Source organism: Mirounga leonina, unplaced genomic scaffold (assembly GCF_011800145.1).
Source record: "Mirounga leonina isolate KUSES-001 unplaced genomic scaffold, KU_Mleo_1.0 Mir_224, whole genome shotgun sequence".
In the NCBI taxonomy this organism is placed as follows: domain Eukaryota; kingdom Metazoa; phylum Chordata; class Mammalia; order Carnivora; family Phocidae; genus Mirounga; species Mirounga leonina.
Window position 1 is genome coordinate 8,944,256 of NW_023270615.1, and position 16,465 is coordinate 8,960,720.

Below are 16,465 nucleotides of genomic sequence, written 5' to 3' on the forward strand. Positions count from 1 at the left end.
AATAAAATCATTCTGATCTTAATTTAGGTTTTGAAACCTTGCTCAACTCCCCGAGTGGCACCCTAAGCACATATGATTTTTAAGATCTCAGCAAAGAAACTGATTTCCCTCCTTATTTTCCCAGTAATTATCTTCTTTTGGCCAAGGCAGGTGGGAAACAGTAATGATCTGGGCTATCAGCAGGTTACCTCCTGAAAGATTTTTGTTTCACTTCATAAAATATTAACAGAGAAAAAAAATCCATATGTGACGAATCGGAATTGGGCGACAAAAAGAAGGATAATATCCCATCCCCTCCAATATTCCCAAGATGTCCCACAAGAGCTCTGACTGCATTATTAGCCATTTCCACCCTGAGACAAACATTTGGAGACAGAGTGCTCATTTGAAAAACTTGACTCATGGTCTGGGGTTAACTGTTAAAAATACATGGCCAAAAGCAGGAAAATTCATATACGCATTGCATTTTTCAGACACCACATTCACTCTTCCTTCTTCTATGACACAAAGGCCAGAGCCCTCCAGGGAAGACGTCCCTCAACCTTTTGCGTAACTCTAAGCAGGCACAGGGCTTTGCTCGCCCCTCCGTTCACCTCCCTGGTTTTTCCCTGAAAGCAAAGGCATAAGCTGCTTCCAGTATATGAATGAACATGAGATGAATTTTTTTTTTTTTGAGCAAAATCTGCTGCTGTGGGCAGACATCTGAACCATTTAATCTTTACTTTGCCACCCAAATTGATAGAGCTCAGGAAAAATCAATATACCCAGCTGAAGGCAAATGTATGAAGAAAGGCAATCCCTCCCTTATTCAGAGCACTGGAGGGTTTTTTGTTTTTTGTGGTTTTTTTTGTTCCCCCAAGAGCGATTCTGGTCAAAACTCTGAGTCCTATGGGCTTTTCAAGGAAAATATCTGAGAATCTCTAGAACTCATCTGTTTTAGCTCCATCTCCTATAGGAAGAAGTCTTATATAGGAGTCCACGTGGGAGGAGTGTGAGAGAGTGTGTGTGTGTGTGCACGCATGTGTATACACGTGCATTGGGTGAGGAGGAAATGGTTGTCTGGCTACAACTGGCCAAAATATCAGTGTAAAAGTTCAAGAGGAATTGGAAAGAAATAGCAGAGACCTGGGAGAAGCGAGTAGAATGTAGGCACCCAGGCTTCTGGCTATGAGCAGGAACATAATCTAGGTCTAGTGCTACTCTGCCATCATCTTATATCTCGGCATTCTCAAATACTCCCCAACCACAGAATAAAGTATCCACCCTCAGGCCTGTATACATTTGCATATGCTGTACTTCTTATCCATCTAGCCAAATTCCAGTTCTGAGATGACTTCTTCTAGAAAGCTTTCCCTGAACCCCAAAACCAAGGTGATCTTTCACTTTTATGTGGTCCCCTATCTTTTATTTTACATCTCTGTTAGTCATGCATCATTGTGCATGTTTACAGAGCATTTTGGTATTTGAATAATTTGTGCAATGTCATAATATAAATTAACATAGAATTGTATTAAAGGCACTGAGAAGTCCTGGAATAAAGAAGTCTGTTTAGCTTTCTTTAGTTAGGGTTTCCCCAGTTTATTTTTCCCCCCAGTTACAATGAGTGGTGAATTTGGAGATTTTGATGTACAGCATTAGGAGTAAAACACTAGAACTCAAAGGCATCTTAGAGATTATGGGATTCAAATTCTTCATTTGCAAACAGGTCAGTGGAGACCCTGAGAAGTCGAGGGATTGCCCAAGGCAATCTGGCACTTGGATAACTTGGCTTGGAGCACAAGTGTTGAACTCCTAGCCTGGTCCTCTTTCTCTGTCCCTTGTTGACACAGATGTGGGCAGAATGTTCCATGGTCACAAATGAGAGTGAGGAAGGTCTAGGGCTGATGCACTCCTCAGAGGATGGATGACATTCAAGTGACACAGTCAGATGGATGATTTGTCAGTAGGACACAGATCTGCTGTCTCTCCCCGGAAATAGGTGTCTCCCTAGCCAACTGGTCCTCATCATCATTGAGGATAAAAAATGATATGGGAGCCTGTGGTCTCAGTCAGTGGAGCATGTGACTCTTGATTTTGGGGTCGTGAGTTCAAGCCCCACGCTGGGTATAGAGATTACTTAAAAAAGAACATCTTTTAAAAAAAGAAAGAAAAATGATGCACTGAACACATAGTCATTAAATCATGATATTGGTTACTCAGAGGATCTGACTCTGGAACTAATTTTTAAGTGATTTGGGGAAAGTTCTCCAACACTTCCCCACATTTAAGTTTGGACACCTGTGATAATGACCCCAGGGATTAATACAATCTTTCAAGATTCTCTCTACTCCCTGTACTATATTCTTAAGATATGGCAGAATGTTATGTAAGTTGTCCTATTCCTTGAAACAAAGCTTTCAAGAGTTGGTAACATTTTTTTTTTATTTTTAAAATACTTTATTCATTTGGGAGAGAGACAGAGAGAGCACAGAGAGGCAGAGGGAGAGGGAGAAGCAGGCTCCCCGCTGAGCAGGGAGCCCAATGTGGGACTCGATCCCAGGACCCTGGGATCATGACCTGAGCCGAAGGCAGATGCTTATCCAACTGAGCTGCCCAGGTGCCCCCATTTTGTTGTTTTGAATGAACCCAGTTGTTATTTAAAATACTCATGCAGATTCATGGACTAATCTGTCATGCTAGGTTATCACCCACTCCACGCATGACACTTACAGGGCTTCCTACAATGGCCACAAGTGGAGATGGGCTCTCTGTCTGTAGAGCCAAAATATGGAGATATATATAGAGAGAGAACTCCAATCTTTTGTCATTTCCAAAAGTGCTAACCCTTACTTTTAGAAGAAGGAAGTGAAAATGTTTTGTCTTTTTCTAATCTCAATTATTTATGTAAGTGACCTTAGATGTACCTAAAGAAATCATTTCTGGGGTATTTTTAGTTCTCTTGTTCTACCATTTGGTCCTCTGTTTACTGAGATAATCACTGTCTGGCTAACCAAACTAAATACACTGCTGTGATCGCATCTCTCCTTGCTCAAAGACCTCCAAAGGCCTCCTGTTGTCAACAGAGTAAAGTTAAAATCTCTTTCCTGGCACTTGAGGCCTTTTAGAAGTTGCCCCTACACTGCTTTCCCAATCATATCTCTCCCTCTGGTACCCTTGTGATTGCTACCATGTATCACGGCTCCAGCCCTCTCCTGTCTCTGCCTGTCAAAGTTATAACCATCCCTCAACGCAGTTGACTTCTTTCATCATCATGTCTTCTTGAACGTCCAAGCAGTTACGTGATCTCTCTTGTCTCTGAATACCCAGCACTCTTCTTTTTTTGATGTAAATGGGGGGACCACTCTTAGAGCACTTGACACATGCTACCTTGTCTTACACCCATGTGTGATAGAAATCCTTTTCCCTTTCTCGAATGTATGTTCTTTGAACCTGGGCAAGGACCATAGGGAATGTACCATTTTATTGCTGTTTTCCCAACCAGACCCAATACAGGGTCAAATGAATGAAAATGCTAGATCCAAAGTTGGATTTGTCTTAACAGGTAAGCCCAGGAGACTCCAACCTTTTACTATATGGTTACTTATCAACATTTTGTTGTAAGAAGCCTGGACATGTTGAAAAAGAAAAGGAACACATAAAATGAAGTTTGCAAAATAGAAGTTGGCTAACTGAGCCTGACCTGAAGATGTGTTTTGTTGGCCCATGCAGTGTTTTTAAAGAAAATATTTACCAGGGTGCATGGGTGGCTCAGTAGGTTAAGCATCTGCCTTTGGCTCAGGTCATGATTCTGGGGTCCTGGGATAGAGCCCAAGTTGGGCTCACTGCTTAGCGGGGAGTCTGCTTCTCCCTCTCTCTCTCTGCCGCTCCCCCTGCTCATACTCATGTGTGTGTGTGTGTGTGTGTTTGTGTGCTCTCTCTCTCTCTCTCTCTCTCAAACAAATAAATAACATCTTTTTTAAAAAAAGAAAATATTTACCAACTTTAAAAAATTAGGGAAATTTCACATAAAACCCCTGCCTTCCTGATTACCTTATGAAATCAAAAGATCTGCCCCCTGGAACTGCATTCTCACATGGCAGTAATTAATTAGAGCTTTGTACAGGGTCTGTGCTCCCTAGTTTGCCACACTCCTCTCCCAGCCCACATGTCACTCACTTTATAATCTGCCTGGCTCCTTTAGAAAATTGAGTGTGAGAGTCTGGATATACTAGGACCAGTCTCAGGATGGAGACTGTCCAGAGCCAAGATAAGCTTCAGGATGGGCACTTTTAAAAAAGAGTCAGAGACAAGGTTACAAATATTCACATGAAAAGAAACTACCATGAACAAGGAATAATGTAAAGAACCATAAAAAGTTGCCAAGTCTTCAGGCTTGGGGACACATTGTCCTTGTCAACGATTTATTAGGACTGAGCAGATGACCTCAGTATCCACACAGCAGTGGATCAAACTAGGAAAAAGGACAGTTTGCAGCAGAACCAAAATTCCTATTCTTGCTCTTGATGGAGTCAGTTACCAGAATCTTCTCGCTAGTCAACAAGCCCTTGGGGTTGAGGACTGGAGCGTCTTGCAACTATGGGGAGACCCTGGAAGCTTCCCAGGGCCCAGGTGAAGGCTGTCATAATCCTTAGGAAGTAAGCCTTTGCCCATGTCTCCCATCCCAAACCTCTCTCCTCTCCATTTCCCTGCAGAGGCCAGCCCCCTTGGCCGCTAGGTGGCCCTGTTGCTTTCAGGATTCACCACTGGGAATTGGGGCTCACCCCAGGGCCACTTGGGAAGTTCTTAAGGACTGTTTCCCATCACCCGATCTATTTTTAGTGAAAAGCAACCTAGGATCATTCCCACCCTGCCTTTAGGGATAAGAAATACAGAACAACAAAGTGATAAGAAAGTAAAGCATAATATGGAAATGTGAAAAGAGCAAGACCAGATCACAGGTGAAGAAAAGCCTTTAACTGGGTGGCCTTGTCCTTAGTTACAGAGCTCCTATCCACGGTCCGTCTCAAACTCACAGCCCGACCCGGCCTTCCTGCTCTTCCACCAGGCCTCCCGGTCCCTACTCACTCTCCTGTCTCCCTTCTCTGTTGACAGGGCCACAGTTAGGTCAATGGAGGGGGCAGGAGGGGAAGGCGGAAACACTCCCCCCAGGAAAAGGACCCCATCTGTCCCCAGCTCACCCAGTTCACTCTTGAAGGTGTGATCCTGCAGGAGAATGGAAGGGGAGTTTCGAATGTTTCCTCCTCCAACAAACCAGTTCACGTTGGGGTTCCAGTGATTCACAAAGCCACAGAGATGATTTTCTTCAAAGTCACATTCTGACAGAAGAGAAACGAAAATGCACACGATCACACCTAGGTATATACCCCTACTCACTGCGGGGATTGCTCTTCCATATTCAGATATGTTTCTCATTCCCCTTGACCACTGGAAGCTTTGTACCAGGATCCCTGGACAATGCTGGAAAGTGTAATTCATCCTTGCTTCTTTGGATGATGGCCCTGCCACTGACTAGCCATGTGAATTGTAGCATGACTTCTCCTGGGCTCTGTGCCTTCATCTGTGAAATGAGGGGAACGTTCCCCCTGCACAGGACTGTCCCCACACGGAGCCAGATGTGTGGTTAATGCCTGGTGCCTCAGCCACCTCTGCTTCAAAGCCCTATTTGGGACCATCCTCTTAGCTCCAGAAACTGTGTCTGCCACCCTTCTGGTAGCCCATATCCCCATCCCCTTCTCTCCTGTTGGTAGACAAGATACCAGGGCTAAAGGACATGTTTCCTAGGTGCTAACAGCCTCTGCTTTTCTTATTAACAAGAAACAGAACAGGCAGGGGAGGCATAGCCTAGGCTCTGGGTCCTTCTGCAGCTCCTCAGTGGAGAAGAGAGAGAAAATAAAGAGACTTCACCTCCCACCCTCCGCCGTTTAGGAGCACAGACATGTTTGCACAGATAAATAGTTCCCAGTCAACAGACTCCTCTAGTGGGAATGAGAAGCTCACCAACAGCGAGCCTGTACTGACCCCTATAATCATCAACTACATATATGAAGTATGATTGTCCTGGCCATCTCCCATTACCCCTCCAGACCCCACCCCCACCATTTTTTCACTCCAGCGGTAGACCTGTATGGACAGTGTCACTGGCCTCCCCTGCCTTCTGTCTTCCTGTTGGATTCGACCGATGGAAAGTAGGAGGAGAACAAGCCTCCAGCTTCTTTCCTGCCAGGTTGCCATGGGTTGGCTGTGTCCCTCTCCTGAGGACACAGGTCCTATCAGGGAGCCCTCCCCACACAACCATTGGCTCCAGTGGCCCCCACCCCTTGCCCTCATGGCTGATGAATCATCGCTCTCACTAGTCCTGGATTACCACCTGTGCTTTTGCTGGTTTCCTTCACCCACCCACACCTTTGTAGCCCCTAATGTCTTCTTCTTCCTGCCAGGACCCTGATTGATATAGTTATCAATGTGTTTTTACATTAGCAATCACTGAAAAACTTTAAGGTTTTTATCTGCAACTTTTCCACTGCAGCATCTGCCACGCAATACCCCTGTTCCATGCCAAAGCCTGCTGAAGAATAAAATAGAAAGCAAAATAGTCCTGAACGTGCCAGGTACTATTCTAAGCACTTTAACTGAATTAACTTACTCAGTCCTCAACATGGTCCCACGAGGTAGGTACTATTATTAACCTCATTTTACAGATGAGGAGACAAGCAAAGAGAGAGCACAGAAAGGAAGGCGAGAGGACTGTGGGATCAGGCATCTCAACAAGATGAAAGTATTGGCACTCCTTTTTTTTTTTTTTTTAAACAAACCAGAAGCCACGGAGTGATTTGAAGAGAGGAAATTTACATTTTTAAAGTGCCCAGCGCTGGGCCAGTCACCTTCATACCTATGATCTCATCAGTCCCCACATTATTCCTACGAGGGAAGCAGTTTATATCCATTTTGCAGGTGGAGAAACGGAGGCTGCGGGGCGCGGGGAGTTGAGGAGCCAGCAGGTGGCGCTGCAGCAGGCCCGTCGGACTGGTGGGTGGGCTGCCCGAGGCGCACCTGCTGGCGGGAGGGAGCTACCAGGGGGCGCATGGGTCTAATCCCACTGTATCTTCAGAACATGGTCACGTTTTCTTCCCTCGTGCTTTCCTTCACTTGCCTTAGTATCATCCTTGGAAGGTCAAAACAGAGAAGTGAGAGTCAGGGAATTAGCAAAGTCTCTTTTTTATTCAGAATTGTCTTTGACTCTCCTTCTTCTTCCTCTCCACAGCCATTCAACCTCCAAAGGGCCATCAATCCCGAAAAATCTCGCAGTCTCCCACCTTTTCCCTATTAGAGCCCAGCGCTGGGCCTTCGTTATGTCTGATCTGTAAGGTTACAACCACTTGCTGGGGGTTTTCCTCTCCTACGTATTTATTTTCCTCGTTTCCAAGTCCCTTTCCATGGGGCTGCCAGAGTCACCATGTGAGGACATGGCCGCAGGTACCCTCCTCTGCTGACTTTTAGCTTTGAACACCGGCCAACCACAGAATCATCCACCCTCTTCAGCCGGGACCCAGACTCTTGCCGAAGGCTCGCTTGGGTCCTGATTCGCACTTCAAACACCCTCCTCAGCTTCTGGCAGGGGCCTGAGCACACCCTGTGCTTCCTCCACCCTGGGCTCTGCCCACAGAGAGTTCTTCCCCTCCTCCCCTGGACCTGCACTTCACCGAATTCCCCTGCTTCCTGCAACCGCAGCTCAAATGCATCCCTGGTGTTCAGTGCTGCCCGATGTCCTGTCCTCCTCCTCCCTGCACCCCCACAGCCTGTCCTGGCCTCCAGGAGCGCCCATCTTATAGAGAAATAGCACCAACGGCAGACAAATAGAAGGTGAGCGGCCACAGGGCACAGAGGGGCCAAGGTGTATCAGAGAGAAATGGAGTAAAATGAGCAAAGAACGGAATATGAAGCCTGCTTTTCTGGCTGAAGCTGAGCTCACAGCAAACCGGAAATTATCTTTACTAGCATATGTTGAGGTTCAGGTGGCAGCTCAGGTTACAGTTGCTGCAGCTACTTTCCCTTCGTTAACCTAGCCAGTCTGGGCAGACTCCATCCAGCGAGCCTTCCTCCGCTTACAGACAGGAGCAACATACACCATTCAAGTGAACCTCGAGAAGCATGTAAGCTACGGTGCATCATGTACTGACTTCCATAAAACATCTTGCCTTTAGGACTGGTTCAGTTCCCTCTGGCAACAGATTTTAGAAGAAGATTCACAATTCACATTCCAATACAGTGAGGACGAAACCCACTTACCAATACAGTAGCCGGTTGTCATCTTGATTTCAAAGAGTGCGATGCTGGCCGTGTTTCCCTGTCCAAGCACACCTTCTATTAAAATCTGCACGACACAGGAGGAAGAAGGGAGTCAGGCTTCCCTAACTCCAAGGAAACACCGTGTTTCCCTGGCTCAGAATTTCAGAGACTAGTCAGGAGCTGTTCAGCAATTCAAGGCAAAGCGAGATTGCTTGTCTCAGCTAATTGCTACTGGATACCAGTCTCACCACGGGCTCTAAGAGAATGTGTGTGTGTGTGTGTACAAGGTGAGCAAGGTGTCCAGTAAAGCTTGGGGCCAACTGTCTTCAAGTGCTATTCCAACCACCCCCTTCTCCAGCGTCTGTGGTGGCCCCAGTTGGCTGTGGATGGGGAGGGGGGCTGGTGCCCTTGGGGAAATGCATTCTGAGAACAGTCAGGGACTCAGGGCAGAGGCCTCAGCGGGGAAGACCCTTGGAGGAGGGGGGAAGACCCTTGGAGGAGGGGGGAAGCACAATCTGACTTAGCCGTGGGAGACTCCACGTGAGATGGAAGAGGCTCGTAAATCAACCTGTAGTTTCTATATTGCTGAACAAATTTGGAAAATTTTACATAAAGAACCGAGGGGAGCATGACAATTTACATGGCTGATTTCAAGCCCTGCTATGGTTCATCTTTGCTCCCGTTTCCGCAAGTATTTGCTTCTCTTTATGTGACTTCAGCCCAGTCTTTGGCAACTATGCTGGGAGATTTAGGATGTGCCCTACTACTGGGCAGACAGTGTGAACTAGAGAGCTCGGACCTCAGTGTTCCTTCCCTCAACCCTCCCTCCTGCCTGATGGGACGGGGAGAGGAGTAGACAGCATTTCAGTACTTTTTGAGGGAGAGAAATGGGATAGGGAATTGAAAAGGGAATTAGGAATGGAGAACGTGTTCGTGAAGGCCCTATTCTTTCCTCCACAACACTCTCACTACATGTAACACTTGAGTCTCCTTCCCTGCTCCAAACAACATCCAGCTTTATGTTACGTTGTCGACCTTCCTCTTCCAACACTTCTGATGCAACAACCACCATCTTTGAAAAGGAATCAGAACATATCCTTTATGTATCTTTCCCTCTTCAAAGTAGCTCCACTTTTCCTTTAACGATAGTGAATGTTTTGTTCAATATTTGTAGCAAACAGACCATTAGGGAGACACCACACACGACTGAGAAAGAGGAAACAAAATGACTAGAAATGAGAATGCTACCTAAAGCCCATTAGAAAATAAATTTCCATCAAAGAGGTTGGTTTAGGCTCCATTTAGATTCTCACAGAAGTCCCATTTAAGTAGACAAGAAAGAAATCCGGGAAGAAGCTCTTCTAAAGAATAAAGACAATATTAACTTACCAATTATTAATTACTACTATTCTTCTGGGACACATCTCTTATAAAGCAGCACATCCTAACCTAGGAGATCAGTAACTTTAGTGGCAGAAATTTTCATACGATCTCAGAGTCACATAATGCTATATGGTAAGTCAGGCGCCTACATTCTACCTACCTTGAATTTCTTGGAACTGTTTTGTAAATCCAAGCTGGCTATGAGCCAGCTGTCTGAAGGTTCCTTAGCTGACCAAAGCAGGCGATCAAAACTTTCATCTTCAAATCTCACATAGAGGTTCAGCCGGCTGGTGTCCGATGAAGACCCTGGAGACGTGGTTATCTGGTAGACCAGTCGGAGACAGCTCCATTCCTCAGCCTGTAGGTCAGAACTCAGCAGCACGGCTTTTTCCCCCTGCTTGGCAAAGGAGGTGTCCACATAAATGTAGTGGCCTGGAAAGAGAAAGGAGCACCGGGAAAGGATCAACCTGCTGTTCTCCACTCAGGGAAATACACAACTGTGGTCCAGTGAAGCTAAGGGCAGATACAGCCTGGTGATGCATTGCAGTGGCCTACCGAATGTTGCCTAAACACGGGATCTCTGCCTTCTTGTGAAAAATTAGAAGGTCCCACAACGCTGAGACCATGGTCACATGACACACGACTACAACAGGCTGGGAGCTACGTAGTGCTGCCTCTTCAGAAGGTGGCATGGGCACTCCCCACTACTCCCTATTACCCCCTGACACTGAAGCCAAGTGTCTGTTGCCTATTATCATCTCATACCAGGCCCCTTTAGCATGCTGCATTCATCTTCCTGGCCCCGATATGCATGAACGTTTGAGAACTTCAGAACCCAGAGGAGCAGCATGCCTCTGCTGGAGTCAGAATACCTTGGTGGACTCAACCTTCTCTTTCCACAGCTCCCTTCATTCACAATGATTTGATCTGCATCCAATTTGCATCATTATAGTAGATTGAATTTATTTGGTTGCCTCAGATCTTGGGGCCTAGGCAGATGAAGTTCACTGTCCACTGATTTTTAAAATTAGGAATAAGACTCTCCTCCTCTAGACTCTTCCACAACGAAATCTCATAGTTTTGATAACTAAATGGAAAAGCATATGCAAAACTTGGAGGACAGGGCACTCACCACTTCCTTCTCCCCCACCCCCTCCTCCTTTCTTTGCCCTCTTTTTGCTCCTCTCCCCTCCTCCTGCCCCCCTTCCCCTATCTTCCTGACGCTGATACGCTGATATGTGGTACTCTGCTGGCTACACCAGGATATAAAACAAAACTGCTATGAAGAACAGAACAAAACAGATCAGAAGCAAGAACTGTAACCTGACCTGAGCCTTCGGAATCTGACTCTGGTCAGTAGCTTCCTATAGCAGTGACCCGATCTGCCTGTGTGTCCTGGAGACCCACTGCCTGTGGGACCTGCACTCTCATGCATGCTCAGAGGTTCCCACATTTGTGGCCAGCATCTCACCGGCTGCATTCCATCCTGGGACCACCTCTCCACTCCTTGCATTTTAGGCTCCCCAACACCGAACTCCTACTAGAAAGGCTCTGAAATTCCTCCTTGCTTTGCCTGATCTTCTTCAGCCCCTCCTCCCATGCTCATCACCCCAAACGCCAACCCCAGCCAGGCCCCTGGGCTTTGTGGTGAGTACTGACAGGCCAGAGGAGCCTCAGCTGATGGCCAGCCTCACAGTTAGGGCGCTGTCTTCAGGGAGTCTCGCTGGCCTGCAAAGGGTTTCAAGATCAACATCTGTCTCCAGTGGGCAGTCTTTCAACATAGTGACCACCCACCCAGTACAAATAGCAACTGCTTCTAGATGCCAACCCAGGCACCCCTGTGGGGAAATCTGGCCCTTGCTCTCACTGCCACCATCACCATCACTCCCTGCACAGAGTGAACTCTCACTATGAAGCAGGTGCTGTTCTAAGTGCTTCACATGCATTTCCTAGCTGTGGGGCCTGCTGGGTTTGGAAGCACTAGGCTGGGGCTCTTGAGGACAACTCTTTTTTAAACAGAAAGGGCAGCTTCTCTGTGACATGAGGCAATATTTAAGTGCCATCCTCATTTCCTGCTTTCCGTTACTGTCCCCATAGAAGGGACTCAAAGCAGGCTGGTAGTGGGGTGGGCATGGTGACTAGGGGAGCTCCTGAGAGCACTTCAAACCTTTTCTGAAGAAGTAGAGAGTTGGCACATGGGGTAAGCAGAGGAAAAAAACAACTCCTCATTGTGTCCGCTGGAGTTTCCCATCCTGGGCCAACCCTGCTGCCCTGCAGGCTCAATTCTCCCCCTCCCTACTGCCTTTCCCACTTCTGGAAGGAAACGACTCACAGAAGTGGCTCTCAGACTTGAGCCCAGAGTCACCCGGGGGCCCTGTGCAAACAGATTGCTGGGCCCACCCTTGAGTTGCCACCACGTAGGTCTGGGGTGATGCTGCAATTCTAACGGATTGCATTTCTGAGAAGTTCCAGGGGATGCTGATGCTGCTGGTCTGGGGACCACATTTGAGAAGCAAAGATTTACAATATCTGCCAGAGAAATAGGACTCATTATTTAGACACCTTTAAAAAAAAAAAAAAGAATTATTTATTTATTTTGGGGGAGGGAGGGGCAGAGGAAGAGGGAGAGAGAAAGAGAATCTCAAGCTGACTTCCGCTGAGCGTGGAGCGCAACGCAAGGCTCGATCCCACGACCCTGAGATCATGACCTGAGCCGAAATCAAGAGTTGGATGCTTAACTGACCGAGCCACCCAGGAGCCCCCTTTTGACACCTATCTATCAAAGAAAGGACTGGGTACTGTAGCACGTAGAGGAGGGAGGAGACAGTTCCACTTGGAGGTAAAACTCAAAGTTAAGTAAATGTATGCTGCTGCAGGCTCAGAGAGTCCATCTACTGGTGATTATCTTGATTTTTTTCAGTGACTGCCATAAAAAAAAAAAATCTCTCTTGGAGCTAGAGTATTATGCTAAGTGAAATAAATCAGCCAGAGAAAGACAAACATATATGATTGCACTCATATGTGGAATTTAAGAAGCAAAACAAGCGAGCAAAGGGGGAAAAAAAAAAGAGTGGGAGGCAAACCAAGAAACAGACTCTTAACTATAAAGAACAAACTGAGGGTTACCAGAGGGGAGGTGGCTGGGCGAATGGGGGAGAAAGGTGAGGGGGATGAAGGAGGACACTTGCTGTAATGAGCCCCAGGTGATGTATGGAAGTGTTGAATCACTATATTATATGCCTGAAACTAATATTACACTAGGTTAAACTACCTGGGATTTAAATAAAAACTTAAAAAAAATCTCTCCTGACATAATCTCTCACTATATCAGATTTTATTATAAGCCTATGCTAATGCTCATATTAAGAACCTTTGAGAGCACATACTATAACAATGTATTATTTAAAATATCTTGATAGTATACAGTATGAAAGCTGGTGCTATTTATTGAGAGATCTTGATATCTCAGCCATAAGTGTTGGCTATTTCAAAGCATTGGGATTTTGCATGTAAACTAGAGACCTCAAATTTCTTTTCAGGCCATGCTGTGTAAGTGTGCCTATTATCTGCATTACAACCCATCCAGATTTATCTCCCTAACTGATTTCGCATTCACAGCAGAATAATGCATTTTCCCAGATTAAAGAATGAGCTCAAGTGTTGCCCACCTCCTCTACTAACTTTGCCAAGCTCAAGAAAGATTTTCTTAATTAATTACTACTTTTTTTTTTCTGCCTTGCCTGGATATAGCCTCAGAATCCTTCTAAACAGTGTTCCATGTAGCCACTTACCAATCAATTTGAGTTAGTACTTGAGTTGAAACTATTTGCTTTATCCTTGTTTGCAGCTTCAGTGTCTTTATAAAGAGTTAGATTGAACTAGTTGTAGTCCTGTTAGAGTTAAACTAAACTAGAAGGAACATGGTAAATTTTGAAGAAGTTTTAGAAAATGAAGAAAGAATGAGGAAGATATTGATATCAGGGACGGTGCCCTTCCCTGGACTCTAATAAAATCGCTATTCTAGAACAAATTGATACTGTTTTTGGTGAGTTGTTTCTTCTTACTTTATTAAAAAGAATCATTTTACTACTGAGTTAAGGAGGTCATCTTTGTGTGGGAAATATTTCATTTATTCTACACTCAATCTTAGCCAAAGGGCCGAGAAGCGATATATTTCACTTATTCTATCTGGATTGACATCTGGAAGTTAATCTTGAACATAATTTACACACAATAAAATTCACCCTTTTAAAACAATTCAGTGGTTTTTACTATACTCACAAAATTCTGCAACCATCACCACTATTTCCAGAATCTTTTCATCACCCAAAAAAGAAATTCCATACCCATTTGTCCCAGCTGCTAGCCTCTGGGAACCATAGAGTTAGTTTCTGTTCATTTGCCTTTTCTGGAAGTTTCAAATGAATGGAATCATATAACATGTGGCCTTTCGTGACTGGTTTTTGTCACTTAGCATCATGTTTTCAAAGTTCACCACACTGTAGCATGTATTAAAATTTCATTCTTTTATGAGGCTGAATAATACTCCATTTTATGGATATACTGCTATTTAATCACTCATCAGTTGATGGACATGTGGGTTTTTTTCTACCTGTTGGCTATTATGAATAATGCTACTATGAACATTTGTGTACAAGTTTTCATGTAACACAAGTTTCAATTCTCCTAGGTATACGTGGAGGAGTAGAACTACTAGGTCAATGATAATTCTATGTTTAACTTTGTGAGGAACTGCCAAACTGTTTTTTAAAATGACAACACCATTTACATGTCCACTAGGGATGTATGAGAGTTCCAGTTTCTCCACATGTTCACCAAAGTTTGTCACTGTCCATCTTTTGTTATTACAGCCATCCTAGTAGATGTGAAGAGGTATCTAATTGTGCTTTTGATTTGCATTTCTCTAATAATGAATGACGTAGTGCATTCTTTCATGTGCTTATTGGCCATTTGCACGTTATCTGTTTTTTTGTTTGGTTGTTGTTGTTTGTTTTTTTTTTAGAGCGGTTGGGGGTGGAGGGAGAGAGAATCTTAAGCAGGTTGCATGCTCAGCACGGAGCCCGATACAGGGGGCTCAATCTTGCAATGCTGAAATCATGACCTGAGCTGAAATCAAGAGGTGGATGCTTAACCAACTGAGCCACCCAGACACCCCAGCATATCATCTTTGAAGAAATGTCTGTTCAAGATCTTTGCTCATTAAAAAATCGGGTTACTTCTTTTTCTATTGTTGAATTATAAGAGATTATATATTCTAGATCTTATCAGATACATGTTTTGCAAGTATTTTTCTCCCCATTCTGTGGGTTGTCTTTTCACTTTCTTGATGGTATCTTTTGAAGAACAAAAGTTTTTAATTTTGATAAAGTCCAATTTCCTATTTTTGCTTTGGTTGTGTGTGCTTTTGATGTCATAGCTAAGAAACCATTGTGTAATTTAAGGTCATAAAGGTTTACAGCTATGTTTTCTTCTAAGAGTTTTATAGTTTTAGCTATTACATTTAGGACTTTGATCTATTTTGAGTTCGTATTTGCCCATTAAATTGTTCTGGCATCTTTGCTGAAAATCAATTGAGCATAGATACAAGGATTTATTTCTGAACTCTCAATTCTATTGCACTGATTTATGTAATAAATAAATACTCCCAATGTTGCAAGTCTTTGAGTAATTTCAAGCTCTTAAAAAGTTGATTTTCACAACTGTTGACTGTTTTCATGGCTTTTATGGGGACAGGATTTTCTGAAGTCCTCACTGCACCATTCTTCCTAACATCATTCCCTTTCTTATCTTTTTTTAACCAACAAGAAAAGCAAACAATGGAGATGTTAAAGTAAACACAAACAAATAAGAAAAAGGCAAAGAACGGCAAAGATCACATGCAGATTGGGATGTTGACTGACGCATCAGGCCAAGGGTCTGGGGAGAGATTTATTGGCCACAGTGTTGGAGTCATGATGGCAGGAGGGGAGCGAAGGACACTCTTCAAATACTGTTGCTTAGGCAATTTGAACTGATTTATAAGACATTTATTAGAAATGATAAAATCTTTACGATGGGTCAGAAAAGGGCCATAAACTTCCAAATAGACTTTTTTAAAAAAGTAAGTCAGCAATGAAAACCAATAATTAAACCACCCTGACAAAAAGGTCAGGTTCCATGAACCTCAGGGTCTGAATGTCTTCTAGTCACATGCACGCATCAGAAAACAACAGAAAAATCTGTTCTGTTTCAGTGAAGGCAGACATAAAGAACAGAGTTCTGAGATCATTCAATTGCTAAACATATCTGTACAGCTAGAGCTCACCGTATTAATGACTTCTAATAGCCAGTGCAGTGTGCTGGGACTTAAATCCCAGGCCATCACTATGACAGCAAGGCCAGGACATGAAATCATGGGGGGCTTCTTGGTATCACTGCACTTCTGTTTGCTGATGCACGTATTGTCCTTCAGGTGTGATGGTCATGCCAGGGTGACCGCATGGTGCAGCGGACCTGACCCGAGATTTGTAAATCGTAACCTTTGCTTAAAGTTTTATCATGCATAGGCTTACTGTGCCATCAGTTTCTTTATCTGCAAAATGGGAATAACAAATCAGTGGAGTCCTATTACGTATACATTCAATATTTGGGAAAGCACTCAACGTACTCAGACAAACAAACGAACAAACCAACCAACTACAAATGACCCAACCACTGTAACATATACATACACGCATGAAATGAGTTCATACAAATAGCCACTACATAAAATCTATTTATATATTTCAACACAAAA

General features: G+C 44.4%; 1 protein-coding gene across 1 annotated transcript in view; it reads right to left on the minus strand.

The window, feature by feature from the left end:
* The window catches only part of MAMDC2 (MAM domain containing 2), a 142,435-nt gene that overhangs the window by 67,490 nt on the left and 58,480 nt on the right, over window positions 1–16,465 (minus strand). Inside the window, exons 3-5 of the mRNA XM_035029074.1 lie at window positions 9,830–10,101; window positions 8,287–8,371; window positions 5,178–5,315 (exon numbers count right to left, since the gene is read on the minus strand). Of these exons, the coding sequence (XP_034884965.1) occupies window positions 5,178–5,315; window positions 8,287–8,371; window positions 9,830–10,101 (495 nt within the window). The remainder of the gene's footprint in view (window positions 1–5,177; window positions 5,316–8,286; window positions 8,372–9,829; window positions 10,102–16,465) is intronic.